Here is a 14,956-nt window from a genome sequence, read left to right on the forward strand (position 1 = left end):
CTGAGGGGAATTTGACACTCCAAATCACTCAACATTAAACATTTAGACAGAACAAGTCACAAATAAGAATAACAAAACAAGGCGGTTAGGTGGCCGAGCGGAGATTGCATTCGTCACCAACCCCGGAGCTGTGGGCTGGATTCGCCTGTTCGAATCCAGCTCACAGCTCCGGGGTTGTCACCAGCTTGGCTGGCCGTCTGCACTAATACAATTGGCTGTATTAGAGGGTGGGAGAAGCTGGCGGGGTGGGTCCGGGTCGTTGTAAACAGCGACTCCTACAGTTCGGTCGGGGCGCCTGCTAAGCGCGGATAGGACTTGAGGGGGATAGTGTGATCCTCCCACACGGCGCTACGCCCTCTCGATGAGAATCCGCGCTGCCAGGTGAAAAGAAGCGGTGATTGGCTGGACGTGTGTCGGAGGAAGCACGTGGTAGCCTCCACTCTCCCAGATGATCTGACTGTGGGGGGTAAGTGCGCAGCGACCAGGAAGGGACTGGGAATTGGCATACGACTAACATTGGGATGGGAGAAAATCGGAGGAAAATGGAGGGGGAAAAAGATCAATAAAAAAAAATAATAATAATAACAAAACAAATGGCCTAAGAATAGAATAAAATGAAATAGAATAAAAATAGAATAAAAGATACAGTAAATAAATACAGTAAAAATATACTGAAGTCTACAGTAGGTGTAATATTGCACAGTGCTGTTTAAAAAGTAAGAGTCCAGGAAGATGGTAACTGTCACTCTGTGCTCAGTGATACAGTGAGGCACAGTGATGTATTGTATAGTCTGATGGCTGTCGGAATGAAGGACTTCCTGTGCCGTTCAGGGCTGCATTTAGGTAGTGTGAGCCTATAACATGCTCCTCCTGTCAGCCAAGTCTGTGTATAGTGGGTGGGAGGGGTTTTCCCTGATGGCCTGGAGCTTAGCAAGGTTCCTCCTCTCCGCCACCCTCGCTAGAGTCCAGCTCCACCCCAACCACGCTACTGGCCTTCGTGACCATCTTATCCAGCCTGTTTGTGTCCCCTGCTCTCAGTCCGCTGCCCCAGCAGGTCTGTTATCCGTTCAGTCTGTTTTTGTATAAGTGAATGTTCTTAAGATAGAGAAATTAGATTTTTCAATTGCCTCTCTGCTGTTTAGTTCAGCACTGTGGGCAACGCCAAGCAAGCCACAGCACTGTTGTCCCAGCTGAAACGTATAAAAGGGAACCTGTGTTGAAAAACCATTGTGCCCCCCCGAGAACATTTTATGCCCCCCCACTAATTTGTTTCTGCAGCCTGGTCTGCCAGAGTGCTACTGTGTCTCGCTACCTATTGACCGCACACCACAGTTCCCACGAAGCAGGGATAATCCACCCTGCTACATTTAGGTGATCTAAAGTGTGGAGAGTGGGTGCTGCAGTGTGTTGTTTGTTTAAAGTGAGTGTGTGCGTGTGGATGCGTGTGCCGTGTGCATTTGATGGTTGTTGCATAGTGTTTATTGTTCGTTGAGCAGCCTGATGGCCTGGGGACAGAAGCTTCTTCTGAGTCTTTCTGTGCTCGCCTTGAGACTCCGGTATCGCTTGCCTGACCGCAGCAGTTCATAGAGGCAGTTGTTCGGGTGGCTGGAGTCCTTGATGATTCTCTTAGCCTTGCCCCTGCACCGCTTGTTGTAAATGTTCTGGAGGGTGGGAAGCCCCCCTCCAATTGTGCGTTCCGCTGAACGTGTCACTCTTTGTAGTCTGCTTCGGTCTTGTGCAGTGCTATTCCCAAACCAGGAGGTGATGTTGCCAGTCAGGATGCTCTCTATTGTACATGAGTAGAAGTTATTAAGGATCTTCTGACTGACTTGGAACTTCCTTAGGCGCCTGAGGAAGTAGAGGCGTTGTCGTGCCTTCTTCACAACACTGTCAATGTGTGTGGTCCATGTCAAGTCCTCGGATATGTGGGCTCCGAGGCAGGGTGCGAATCATGGGGGAGCTGGGGTAGCCATGGCTCCCTTAGATCAGACTTCAGCTCCCCTGAAAACATGATTTGTGAATTTTTGGGGGGTCTCTAAAATACTGACAATAAATGCTATTTTTGCCATGCATTTCAAATTTTTCTGTAATTTTCTGTATCGTCATCATCGTGTATAATAATAAAATTCGGCTATTTTGATGTATTAATGATTTGCGCACAAATTCACCGTAATAGACAATAGCATAAATCTGGTTGCGGGCGGCACTGCAGATATACCCTACTCGTAATACGCATGCAACATGCATGCTATTCTTGCGTTTACCATTCGGAGCGTGGCGGCGCTGCACTGCAGTCTGCACTCTGCAGGCACAAATAGACGCATCCGGGATAATGTCAAAAGTTAAACGGAATATCAAAGAAGTTCTAACCAATTTTGATTTTACAAAGGCGGCGAAGCAACCTGCTGCGGGGACTACTTCTGTGACATGCAGATTTTGAGAATTGGGCAGACCATCAGGGCAGGTAGGTGGCGATAATGTTGCATTTTTTTACTACTGGAGATGAGGAGTGACTTTTAATAAAACTGCAAGAAAAACAAATGTAATTCTCTCAGCGGCAGTGAGCTGGAGTCTCTCACTCTCTCTCTCCCCGCGGGCGTCTCTCTCTCTCCTCTCTCTCTCATTTCTAAGCGACAGGCGCTCCTTTTCCCAGCGCCGCGCCTCGGCGGCAGCGTTTGGGGCATAAAGTTGAAACTAGTTCAACTTTTGGAGAGGGGCGCGCTCATCAGGTAACTCTTTTCGACTGACTAATCAACATTGAGGAAGTGGCAGTTGCCGCGGCAGTTGCGAGTTTGCGCCCCCCCCCCCCGCTCCCCCAAAGATCCTGCTATGGTTCGCACACTGCTCCGAGGTACTTAAAACTGTTCACTCTCTCAACCGGTGCCCCGTCGATGCTGAGGGGGCTGTAGTCCTTGACCCCCGACCTCCTAAAGTCCACAATCATCTCCTTTGTTTTGCTGACGTTCAGGGAGTCTGTTCTCCTGGCACCATCCCGCCAGGACCTTGACCTCTTCCAGGTAGGCCCTCTCGTCGTTTGCAGAGATCAGGCCCACCACTACGGTGTAGTCAAATTTGATGATTGTGTTGTTGCTCCACTGAGCCACACAGTCATGTGTGCACAGGGAGTAGAGGAGGGGACTCAGAACACAGCCCTGTGGGGCCCCTATGTTGAGGGTGATGGATGAGGAGGTGCAGTTGCCTGCTCTCACCACCTGGGGTCTGCCCGTCAGGAAGTCCAAGACCCACTGGCAGAGGTCATAGTTCAAGCCCAGGTCCCTGAGCTTGGCTATGAGTTTGGAGGAGACTATGGTATTGAATGCTGAGCTGTAGTCGATGAATAGCATTCTCTAATATACAATGTACAGGTGATTACAATGGAATATATATATATATATAAATGAGTACTACTGAGTAATAATACTAATAAGAGTTAGTATTATGTAATGAGAACAAAACGGAAATTCAAATAATCTGCCCCAAAACAAAAAAATAAACATTCATTAAGAAAGTTGAAACAACATATTACTGAGAACTCTACAGTTAATGTCATAATACGGAGGTTAAATTCCCGCTCCTCCCGGGCAGCATGTCGAAGCGTCCTTGAGCAAGACACTTAACCCCTTGCTGCTCCCGATGAGCAGGTTGGCACCTTGCATGGTCGCCTCCGCCGTCAGTGTGAGAATGTGCGAGTGAACGGGTCAAATGTGAGGAACAAATAGTAAAAAAGCTTTGGATAAAATCGCTATATAAATGCACCATTTTACAGCGACTCCTACAGGTCGGTTGGTGCGCCTGCGCAGTAGAATCAGGAAGTGTCGGGGGCAGCGTGAGCCTCCCACGCGTTACTCCTCGCCACTGAGAGATCGAGCTGCGCAGGTGAAAAGATGCGACTGCTGTTACCTCAAGTACCGGAGGGGACTTGTGCTATGTATGACTTAGTCCACATTGCAGCCGGCTTGTGGGAGGCAAGAAACAGCGTTCGTGACAGGGGTGGGTTGAATTGGATGATACGAAATTGCGATGGGAGAAAAATATAGAAAATGGGAGAAAAAGTGGATAAAAAAAAACAAAACAAAATGCACCATTTTACCATTACTAAGAACTCTACAGTTAAACACCATATTACTATTATTAACACCACATTTAAACACCATATTACTATTAACTATACAGTTAAACACCATACTGAGAACAGTGAACAGTTAAAACACTCAAACAGGACATAAACAATAGTCTTTTATTAGGTAAAAAAAAAGAAATGGAGAAAGTGTGTGACAAATATGCTTACAAAAGTATTAAAGAAGTACAAATTAAATTATTTGTGTATGTGTGTCGTGCTGTGTATGTCTCTCTGTGTGTGTATCATGGCTGTAGCTCGTAGCCCAGGGGGTCCAGGCCTTTATCCAGCAATAGCAGAGAACATTCTCTGATCTTCAGAAGTAACTTCCTCAACTCATCTTTAGAAAACACCTGAGAGATAGAGAGACAATATATATATATATATATATATATATATATATAGAGAGAGAGAGAGAGAGAGAGAGAGAGAGAGAGAGAGAGAGAGAGAGAGAGAGAGAGAGAGAGAGAGAGAGAGAGGGAGAGAGGAGAGGAGAGGAGAGAGGGAGGGAGGGAGAAGAAGAGGATGAGTGTCAAATCAACATTCCTTGAGAGAGCTTGGCAGAGGCTGCTGACGCCCCGTCTGGTAACTCCCTACACTCATGTCAACACAGTCTCTCTCCAGAGATGCACAACTGGCATCATACAAGGTTGCATACAGAATCGCCAAGTGTAAGAAACCACACGATAGCTGAGGATCTCATCCCCTCCCCGCTGCTCTTGATATGGTGTCCACAATGATTGATGAGACAACCGCTGCAAAATTTTATTGTATCCCCCCCCCCCCTAACCCTGTCCAATGACACCATTGCAAGACGTATATGTGACATTTCGAATGATCTGGAAGAACAACTCACGGAGTCACTGAAAGACAAACGTTTTGCAATACAAGTGAATGACAGCAATAAAGACTGTTTGCTTATTTCCCATGTGTTCGCTTTGTAAATTCCCAGTCACTGAGTGAAGATCTGCTGTTTTGCAAATATGTCAAAAACAGAGCGACAGCTGATGAGCTCTTCAAAATTATTGACAGTTACCTGACAGAACATGGACTGAAATAGGAGAACTGTGTGGGCTTTTGCTCTGACGGTGCGCAGGCCATGGCAGGGAAAAGGAGGGGGCTACAGCACTCATCAAGGGGGTCTCGCCAAACGCGTAATGGACGCACTGTGTCCTTCACAGAGAGGCGCTAGAGTCAAGACAGCTTAGCCCTGAGCTGAATGAGGTTGACAGAAGTTATAAACGTGGTAAATTTCATCAAAACCCGACCCCTGAAAGCGCGCCTGTTCTCTGCGCTGTGTGAGGAGATGGGAGCTGACGATTCTGCGGTGCCGTTTCACAGCGAGGCAAGGTGGCTCTCGCGAGGGAAGGTGTCGCGAGTCTTTGAACTACGAGAGGAGATTCTGGTGTTCTTGGAGGAGGAGAGCATGCACCTGAATTTCCCCAAGGGGATCAATAAAGGAATATCTTATCTTATGCAAGAAGCTGCAAGCAAGTTCAATGATGAACCATTTCTGATGAAACTGGCCTATCTCAGCGATGTCTTTGGAAAGCTGAATGAATTAAACCTTCAACTTCAAGGTATGTTGATATTTTTTGTCTTCTAGTATCCGTCATGTCTACTCTAAACTGTATGCTGTTCTGTTTAGTAGTGTCTGTCTGTTTGTCACTAAATGTAACTATGAATTGATTACAAAAGGACCCCAATTGAAACAAGCCATTGGCTTTCTTGGGTTTTTTAATCCTATTTAGTTGACCCTGTACTGTCATGTGATTTTTTTCTTGCAAACATCTAAAAGATATTTTGGTCCGCCAAAGGGGGGCCCGACAGAAAAAGTTTGAGAAGCACTGCTGTACAGCCTGTACAGGAAGAGGAGTCTGTACAGTTCGGTACGCAGCCCTAACCTCATACAGTCTGTAGTGGTGTGACACAGACCACCCGTACCTCATATAGTCTGTACTGGTCAGAGGCGATGATGTCAGCCAGTCTGACGGCCTCCTGGTAGCGCTGGCTGGTTTGAAGAACAGAGAGCAACAAGAAACTCATCCTGGGAAGACATAGAGAGCGCAACACTGCCATCTGGTGGCCACGGTCACTGTCCTCCACTGCATCCTGAGAGGAGAGAGGAAGTGGGAGAGGAGGGGGAGGAGGAGGAGGAGAGGAGAGGGGAAGGGGGGAGGAGAAAGGAAGAAAGGGGAAAAGAAGAGAGGAAGAGGGGGAGGAGAGAAAATGAGGGGAAGAGAAGATAGGAAAAGGAGAGAGGAAGAAGGAGAGGAAAAGGAGAGAGGAAGAAGGAGAGGAGAAAAGAAGAAAGGGGAAGAGGGAGAGGAGAGAGGAATATAGGAGAGAAGAGAGGAAAAGAGGGAGAGAGGAGAGGGGAAAATGGAAGAGAAGAGGCGAGGAGAGGAAGAAAGAGAGGAAAGGAGAAGAGAGAGGAGAAGAGAAGAGAATTTATTCAGTCTACCAAAGGACCTTACCCGCGCGCACACACACACACACACACACACACACACACAGACACACACACACACACAGTACAGACCTCCCTGGTGTCGACCATCCATCCTCCATCTACAAACAGCAGCACGTTGTAGATCCTCTCTTTGACATCTTCAGTCAGCGCTGAGAGACGACCCAGCCAGTTGTCATAGTCCAGCTGTCATATAGAGACCAGTTATATATAGTTATAATATATACACCCAACCAGTTGTCCTAGTCCAGCTGTTATAGTTATATAACTAGTTATAATACAGTTATAATATATAGACCCAACCAGTTATCCTAGTGCAGCTCCTATGACAAAGACAGAGACCAAGTATAGCTATAATATATAGACCAAAGCAGTTCTGTAAAAACAATGCAAAACACAGGAAAAGTATGTTGCTGCTGTTAGGCTGAGGAGCCAAGAACAAAGAATTGCACTCCTCTATGCTGTTGTAACGGAATAGGGATGTGACAATAAAGCCGATTCTGACAATATATTAGGGCTGGGCGATATGGCTTCTAAATGATATCGCGATACATGATATATATATATCGCGATATTTTGACATTTCCTCTAAAGCACTTAAAATGCTTGATTTAACCCTTTGATGCATACAGTCATGCCAATATGATGATTATAATAAGTCCCTGCAACATATGTTTGCATTATTAAACCATGAAGATGCTTTAAAAAATAATTAAATGAAAATGTACTGACACACTAATAAAAAAATGTATTTACATCTAAGACAATTTATTGGGTGCCTAAGACTTTTGCACAGTACTGTGTTTTCTATCCACTTTAGCCAAACACACACACACATATATATATATATATACACACACACACTACTGTGAGAAAATAATAATCACACACAAAGGGATAATGGCTTATAGCAGACTTAATGATTTTAGAATATTTCAGATAATGAAATTAAATGTTTATATCATCAACTATCCAGTTAGTATTTATACTGTAATGTTTGGCTACTTTAAATCATTGAATGTAGAGAGAGAGAGAGAGAGAGAGAGAGAGAGAGAGAGAGAGAGAGAGAGAGAGAGAGAGAGAGAGCCCCCAGGTTTTGTTCTAGGTTTGCGTCTTGATCGTCTAAGCTGCCGTAGGTGATGTCACACTCGAATGTAAACAGGAAGTGCTTAACACACGGAGATGGAAACTGGATGATATACAGAAACGAATAACCAATACATATGAAGTTATGTTTAAACTTCTGTTGTCAAGCGTCGTCAATATAACCCACCCCCTTTCCTCACGAATGGAACTAGTGTTGTGGAGTCCGCTTTGAGCGTTTTCCAGGGGTAGCAGCTAACGCTAGGTAGCTTAGCCTAGTCATCATGGATAACTTGGTTAGCAGCTAACGTTAGCCCATTGCTTGCGTCAATTAAATTGCATGTTATTAAAGGTCCGCGCTGGTCTGTCTAATGAAATTACAATTGCATGTCATTTAAGGTCCGCGCTGGTCATGTGTCTATAATGAAATGAGAGGACAGCTCTGCGCTAAAGCTAAAGTCTCATCAGCCGTGACAACATATACTCGATGTTCACGATATACAAATGTACTACATCTCATGTAGAACAAGCCACGATACATCGAGTATACTCAATATATCGCCCAGCCCTACAATATATATATATTTATAGATTATATGTTATATATTTAGATTAGATTATTTTAATCCAGCTAAAGTCATACATACCTGGTATAAATAAATACAACTGGGCGGAGCTACATACCTGATATTCCTTCTCTTTCATCTCATGAGCCACCAGTTCTGTGAACTTGGCCTGGGGGGCGGGACTTGGCTTCTGGGGGGTGGAGCTATTGTGGCTGAACCAATCACTGAAGGCCTCGTGTGCCTCCTGCAACACAGAACACACATGATCAGAACTGTCTGAATGCATTCTTTACTGTTTAACAAGCTCAATAAAACAGAACAAACATGATCAGAACTGTCTGAATGCATTCTTTACGGTTTATCAAACTCAATAAAAAAAAGATTTATTGGATTCTTTCCAAACTCAATAAAACAGAACATGATCAGAACCGTCTGACAAACTGCTACAATACATCTTTATCAAAATAAATAAATAAAATGTGGTTTAATTAAGAGGTTAACCTATTAAGCCCTAACCAACGATTTGTTATGTCCATTTATGTAGCATTTATCAACATGTGCGCCGCCATTTTGTTGCTGACGTCACAGAGATGGTTTCGCCCGCAGCCTCCCACGTACCTAGCTACTACTACTACCTGCAGCACGCTGTAGCAATATTATTAGGCTCATCAAATATAGTTATTCATAAAAACACATTTATGTAATATTTTACAGCATTGAGCAACCCCAACAGGGGGATGCTGCATGCTCTGTCATCTTTGAGATGGCGAGACCTGCAGTTGGCACCGGAGATGGCGAGACCTGCAGTTGGCACTGTGTGAGGCCACGACATTTGAGCAAATTAATAAGCAAAACAGAATTGCTCCACCTGCCGGCCAAATCCTCCCCCCTGACCGACCTTTCCATCACAGTCGAGAATGCAGCTGTGACCGCGTCCCCGACCGCCAAGAACCTTGGTGTTGTCCTCGACGACCAGTTGAACTTCTCTGCTCACATCGCAGCCTCCCCCCAGCCACTGCCACTAAGCCTCTTCAACTCATTCAGAACGCAGCGGCCCGCCTGATCTCAAACCTACCGAAGTCAGCCCATGTCACCCCACTTCTTAGGGACCTGCACTGGCTCCCCATTGCTGCACGTATCCGCTTCAAGGCCCTCGACCTAGCATACCGTGCGGCAAAGGGAACCGCTCCCGCCTACCTCCGGTCAATGGTCTCTGACTACACACCCTCAAGACCCCTACGCTCTGCATCTTCTGGCCGCCTCAGACCTACTCCTATCCAAGCTCCGGGAGGGTCATCAAAGAGAAGTCGCCTATTCTCAGTCCTTGCCCCACAATGGTGGAATGAACTACCCACCCCAGTTAGGACAGCCGAAACCCGTACAATCTTTCGCCGTCGACTAAAGACGCACTTCTTCAACCATTATCTGAATAAAAAATAAAAAATAAATAAAAAATCTAACCCTAACTAACCTTACTGTCATGCACTTGTCCTAATAAACTAACCTACACTGTAACACGCAACACTTTGATGAACATTGTTGCTCAGCTGATAGAGTTGTGCCCTTCCTGATGACTTGTCGTACAGAACTTGCAGAACGTACAGAAAGTCGCTTTGGATAAAAGCGTCAGCTAAATGACTAAATGTAATAATACTGCATGTTCTGAAGGTCCAGATTAATAATTAGAAGGTATAGATTAGGCTATCACCTAAAGTCTGTTGGTTGCTATATGAGTTCAGCCTCAACCGAACTCAGTCTAAAGTTCAAGTTCTTTAATAGTTGTCATACAGAAGTACAGAATACTTTCATACAAAATGCTTCTTAGTGTTACGCTCCAGAGACTGTGCTAGACAAGATAGTATCAAATAACATAATATAGCATGTAATTTAGAAGAAGAAAAATGAGGTCACAGTGTTCGGTATAGACATATGTACAATGTTCTGAGTTACCATATAATATACAATACTATGCAGTGTACTAATGTACAGTACTATCTAGTGCAAAGCAGAAATGGGATGAGGTACAATTTTAGGTACAATTTACAGTAAGGTGTACGAGTTGTAGTGCAATCCTTCATCAATAAATATAAAGTGTGGGGAGTGGGTGCTACAGTGTGTTTGTTTAAAGTGGGTGTGTGCTATAAAGTGTGTGGAGTGGGTGCTACAGTGTGTTTGTTTAAAGTGAGTGTGTGCGTGTGGATGTGTGTGCTATGTGCGTTTGGTGGTTGTTGTTGTGTAGTGTTCATTCATTGTTCGTTTAGCAGCCTGATGGCCTGGGGATAGAAGCTTCTTCTGAGTCTTTCTGTGCTCGCCTTGAGACTCCGGTATCGCTTGCCTGACCGCAGCAGTTCAAAGAGGCAGTTGTTCGGGTGACTGGAGTCTTTAATGATTCTCTTAGCCTTGCCCTTGCAACGCTTGTTGTAAATGTTCTGGAGGGTGGGGAGCCCCCCTCCAATTGTGCGTTCGGCTGAACGTGTCACTCTTTGTAGTCTGCTTCGGTCTTGTGCAGTGCTATTCCCAAACCAGGAGGTGATGTTGCTGGTCAAGATGCTCTCTATTGTACATGAGTAGAAGTTCTTAAGGATCTTCTGACTGACTTGGAACTTCCTTAGGCGCCTGAGGAAGTAGAGGCGTTGTCGTGCCTTCTTCACAACACTGTCAATGTGTGTGGTCCATGTCAAGTCCTCGGATATGTAGGCTCCGAGGTACTTAAAGCTGTTGACTCTCTCAACCGGTGCCCCGTCGATGCTGAGGGGGCTGTAGTCCTTGACCCCCGACCTCCATAAACGTCTCTTCTTTCTCTGTTATCCTCTGCCCGTCGCCGTCGGCAGATCGATGCGGGAGTATGATATTCCTCCTCTCCCTTGGCAACACCACAACACCGTTTCCAACTAATAACGGCACTAACGTTACCACCACATCGCTGTAGCAAAACACCTCTCTCTCCTCACTTTTATTCTCCAACTAACGGTTATCTTTTTCTCCGTTCAATATGTGTTGAGTGGCTCGGCTGTATACAAAACTAACGGTATAACTTTGTCTCCGTTCCAATGCGCGCTGTAAGCAGCGGCGATACAAGGAGCATATATGGCCGAACAATAAAACACTATCAGGTCAACAGTAACTGTAAATATATATCTTACAAATAAAACTATATATATATATATATATATATATATATAGAGAGAGAAAATACCTGTCAAACGGTAACGCAGGTGTCCTAAGGCGAGCTCAGGAAGGACAGAAACCTCCCGTAGAGCAGAAGGGCAAGTAACAGGTGAACGTGAAAACGCTGTATTAAATGAGCCTATTATGGGATCCACGCGAGCTTTCTACCGTGGGTACATCTGGGCAACTTTTACTCAATCACTTCTAGCCCCGAAAATGCTTAGAAAAGGAAAGCCGACAGCGTGTAAAAAAACCTCGCCGAAACGGTAAAGTGTGCCACGGGCGCACCGTGATTCCGATTTGCCTGAAAATATTCACGGGATAGATGAGAGCGTGGGCCAACTTTTTGCAATCGATTATGTGTCTCGATTTTGCTCCCACGCGCTTCAGCTGGCTGTCACGATGGAGTGCTGTCACAGAGCAGCATAAAAGACGTTGCACTTTTACGCACTGTTTAGCCTATATTTTACGCGCTGTGTTTAGCCTATTAAATAGGCTAATTGTTTTTTCAGCCTGTTATTAGTATTAACTTCTTTAATTCACACCTCCCCAGTTTGCAACAACGCAACAGCCAATGTTCCGAGACATATTTATATATTTGTATAATTGTTAGGCTATTTGAATCCACCATTTAGGGCTGGTGTATTCAAATAGCCTAACAAATAAAATGTAATATGTCTCAGAACATTGGCCCGCAGATGCACCACTGCAAACCAAAGAAATGTGAACTCAAGAAGCCAAAACGAAGTTTAGCCTGTTTTAGAAGGCTATAGCCAAAGTTGCCTTTTACCACCGCTTATATTTTACGCACAGTGATTAGCCTATTAAATAGGCTAATTGTTTTTTTATTCGTTTTAACTTTCAGCCTGTTAATAAATGTGTCGTTAATTCAGTATTTAACTTCTTGAATTCATATTTATTTAGGCTATGTTAATTAAAAACACAAATGTTATGGACATCTCATTTAATTATCTGCTTATTTATTAATGCTTCAATTCATTCAGAAACGTTGCAGCAAACAATCCATATGTGCATTTGTTTACATAATGATAACGTACATAAATAACAATATTATTGAGGGAGGAAAAAAAGGAAACTGATACCTACTTCACCCTGTTAGTCAAGTTGAACTATCGCTCTGACTCAGACTGTGGGGGGGGGGGGGGGGGGGGGGGATGTCTTGCAGATAATACAACTACAAGTATAATTATATAATATATATTTTTTCTGTAGGTAACGTTACATTTGGTTGACAATTTACTGACTGACTTTCACGACACTCCATATTTACGTAGCTATCTAACCAGCACTGTAAACCGGGACCCAGCCCAAACCATCACCGTGACGTCACCATCCAGCTAAATCTAAAATGGCGGCGCCCATGGCAAAAACAATTTGAGTTTTCAGACAAATAAGCAGGATTTCACATTTGATTAAAGGATCATGTCTTACCCAAGGTACACAACAAACAAACTAGGCTCATATTGTTTAACGCTTCATCTCCCCTTTAAGGGATTAAAGATTGTATTGTAAAAAGTATATTTTTTAAAACAGCCGCAGAAAAGCAAAGTGAAACATGTATTAATATCCTGATATTATATTTTGTCTACATCACCCACCCCTATTGGTTGATTGATTGATGACCTTACCAGGTATGCTCTGATACAAAGATGTTCTCTGATGGCATTCTCATCCTCAGCAGGAAGGGGTGTGTCCTGGCCAAGCGCCTCCCACTGGCGATAAATCTCTCTCATAGAATCTTCTGGAACCTTCGAGAACACTGCCTTGGCTGCATCATGCTTCTCACAGGCTGAGAGAGAAAGAGAGAGATGGAGAGAGAGATTAATTAGACAGACAGACAGACAGACAGACAGACAGACAGACAGACAGACAGACAGACAGACAGACAGACAGACAGACAGACAGACAGACAGACAGACAGACAGACAGACAGACAGACAGACAGACAGACAGACACAGACAAGACAGACATTCTAACCCAGGAACTTCCTCATGATGGCGTTGGATTGTTTGAGGGCCTCCGCTCGGTGGGCGGGATCAAATAACAGCCAATCAATGGCATCGATCTTCCTCTGATCCTCCTGTCAAAAAGAATACACCAATCAGATCAGCCCAGAGACATTTTCCTCTTCAGTCAGTTTGAGGGCGGCCCCTACAGTCCTGCAGCAGTAATGACAGCTTCCAGACACAAAGGACACACCTCAGTATAACAAGTCACTATATGTATAGTAGCTCAAATCAAGGAATCGGATTGGTTCATACTAGCCATGATGGTATAATAACTGTTTCAGTCTGCGTCTAAGCAGCTAGTGAGGGTAGCGTGAAAGGTGCTCTATGCAGTTTCAGGGGAGTGTATTTATGTAGTTAGTAGTTGTGTAGTTCCAGCATCCAGTGTGTGTGTGTGGCGGGGGGGAGGGTGGGTGTACCTGTGTAGTTCCAGCCTCCAGTGTGTGTGTGTGTATGTGTGTATGGCGGGGTGTACCTGTGTAGTTCCAGTCTCCAGTGTGTGTGTGTGGTGTGTGAACTCTGTGTTGTCTCTCTCTCTCTCCGTCTCCACCACGAGCTTAGTCACTGCTGCCACATCTAGATCTACACACACACAGATAAAACAAGGTATTGTATTGTCATTGTGATATGAACTTGTAAAATATACACATTGCAGAGCTGCGATATGTGAATATATATATACAGTAGCTAGCTGTCGGCAGTGTGTATATATGTATATATTAGGGCTGTCAAAGTTAATGCTTTAACTTTGGAGATTAATTTAAATGATTTAAAGCATTAAAATAAATTAATCTAGATTAATCTATGGAGTGAAAAATCTTCAATGTTCTGAACTTTCAGCAGAATATTTGCTTGTTCTTTTTTTGCATCGACTCATGCACCTTTTTGAAAATCATCTGACATGAAGATGGAACACATTTTTGTTGTTAATATGATTTATATTACTGGTAGTTCATACAAGACATTATCGTCCTCTAAGCCAATCTGCACTTTAACATAGGCCTGGGTTGTTTTTATTTCTGTTAGCGCCGCGGATATAAGAAAGAGGTCTAGCTGAGTCAATGTTGATGATTTTGTTGAACATTTGTATTTCACAGGAGATAAACTGTATTCAAAGAAAGCTATTAAAATAGTCTTTGAATCTAAATATACTTCCTTTGTGTTGATTTTACATTAATTCCATGATTTTACTCAAGTAAATATCTGTTACAAGCTTCGGTCTTAAATAGAAAAATGCTATTTTTAATCTAGATTAATTACAGAAAATTGTGAGATTAATTAGTAAATTTTTTTTAATCTATTGACAGCACTAGTATATATATATTACCAGTGTGTACTGTGTAGCTAGCTGTAGACAGTGTGTATTTGTATATATATGTATATATTACCAGTTTTAGTAGCTAGCTGTAGACAGTGTGTATGTATATATATATATATATATATATATTAGGGATGTCCGATATTATCGGCCGATATTGGCATAAAAATGTGATATCGGAGTAGCTAGCTGTAGACAGTGTGTAT

General features: G+C 43.8%; 1 protein-coding gene across 3 annotated transcripts in view; it reads right to left on the bottom strand.

Moving 5' to 3' along the window:
* Positions 1 to 4,229: 4,229 nt before the first annotated feature.
* nup107 (nucleoporin 107) overlaps positions 4,230 to 14,956 on the bottom strand; it is a 49,304-nt gene continuing 38,577 nt past the window's right edge. For all 3 annotated transcript variants that reach the window (XM_084330092.1, XM_084330090.1, XM_084330091.1), the window contains 7 exons: positions 13,908 to 14,014; positions 13,404 to 13,506; positions 13,054 to 13,214; positions 8,355 to 8,480; positions 6,660 to 6,773; positions 6,062 to 6,229; positions 4,230 to 4,470 (listed from right to left, as the gene is read on the bottom strand). In XM_084330092.1, coding sequence (XP_084186218.1) covers positions 4,363 to 4,470; positions 6,062 to 6,229; positions 6,660 to 6,773; positions 8,355 to 8,480; positions 13,054 to 13,214; positions 13,404 to 13,506; positions 13,908 to 14,014 — 887 coding nt within the window. In that variant the 3' untranslated portion in view covers positions 4,230 to 4,362. The remainder of the gene's footprint in view (positions 4,471 to 6,061; positions 6,230 to 6,659; positions 6,774 to 8,354; positions 8,481 to 13,053; positions 13,215 to 13,403; positions 13,507 to 13,907; positions 14,015 to 14,956) is intronic.

This window comes from Notolepis coatsorum, assembly GCF_963971535.1.
Source record: "Notolepis coatsorum genome assembly, chromosome: 15".
Classification (NCBI taxonomy): Eukaryota; Metazoa; Chordata; class Actinopteri; order Aulopiformes; family Paralepididae; genus Notolepis; species Notolepis coatsorum.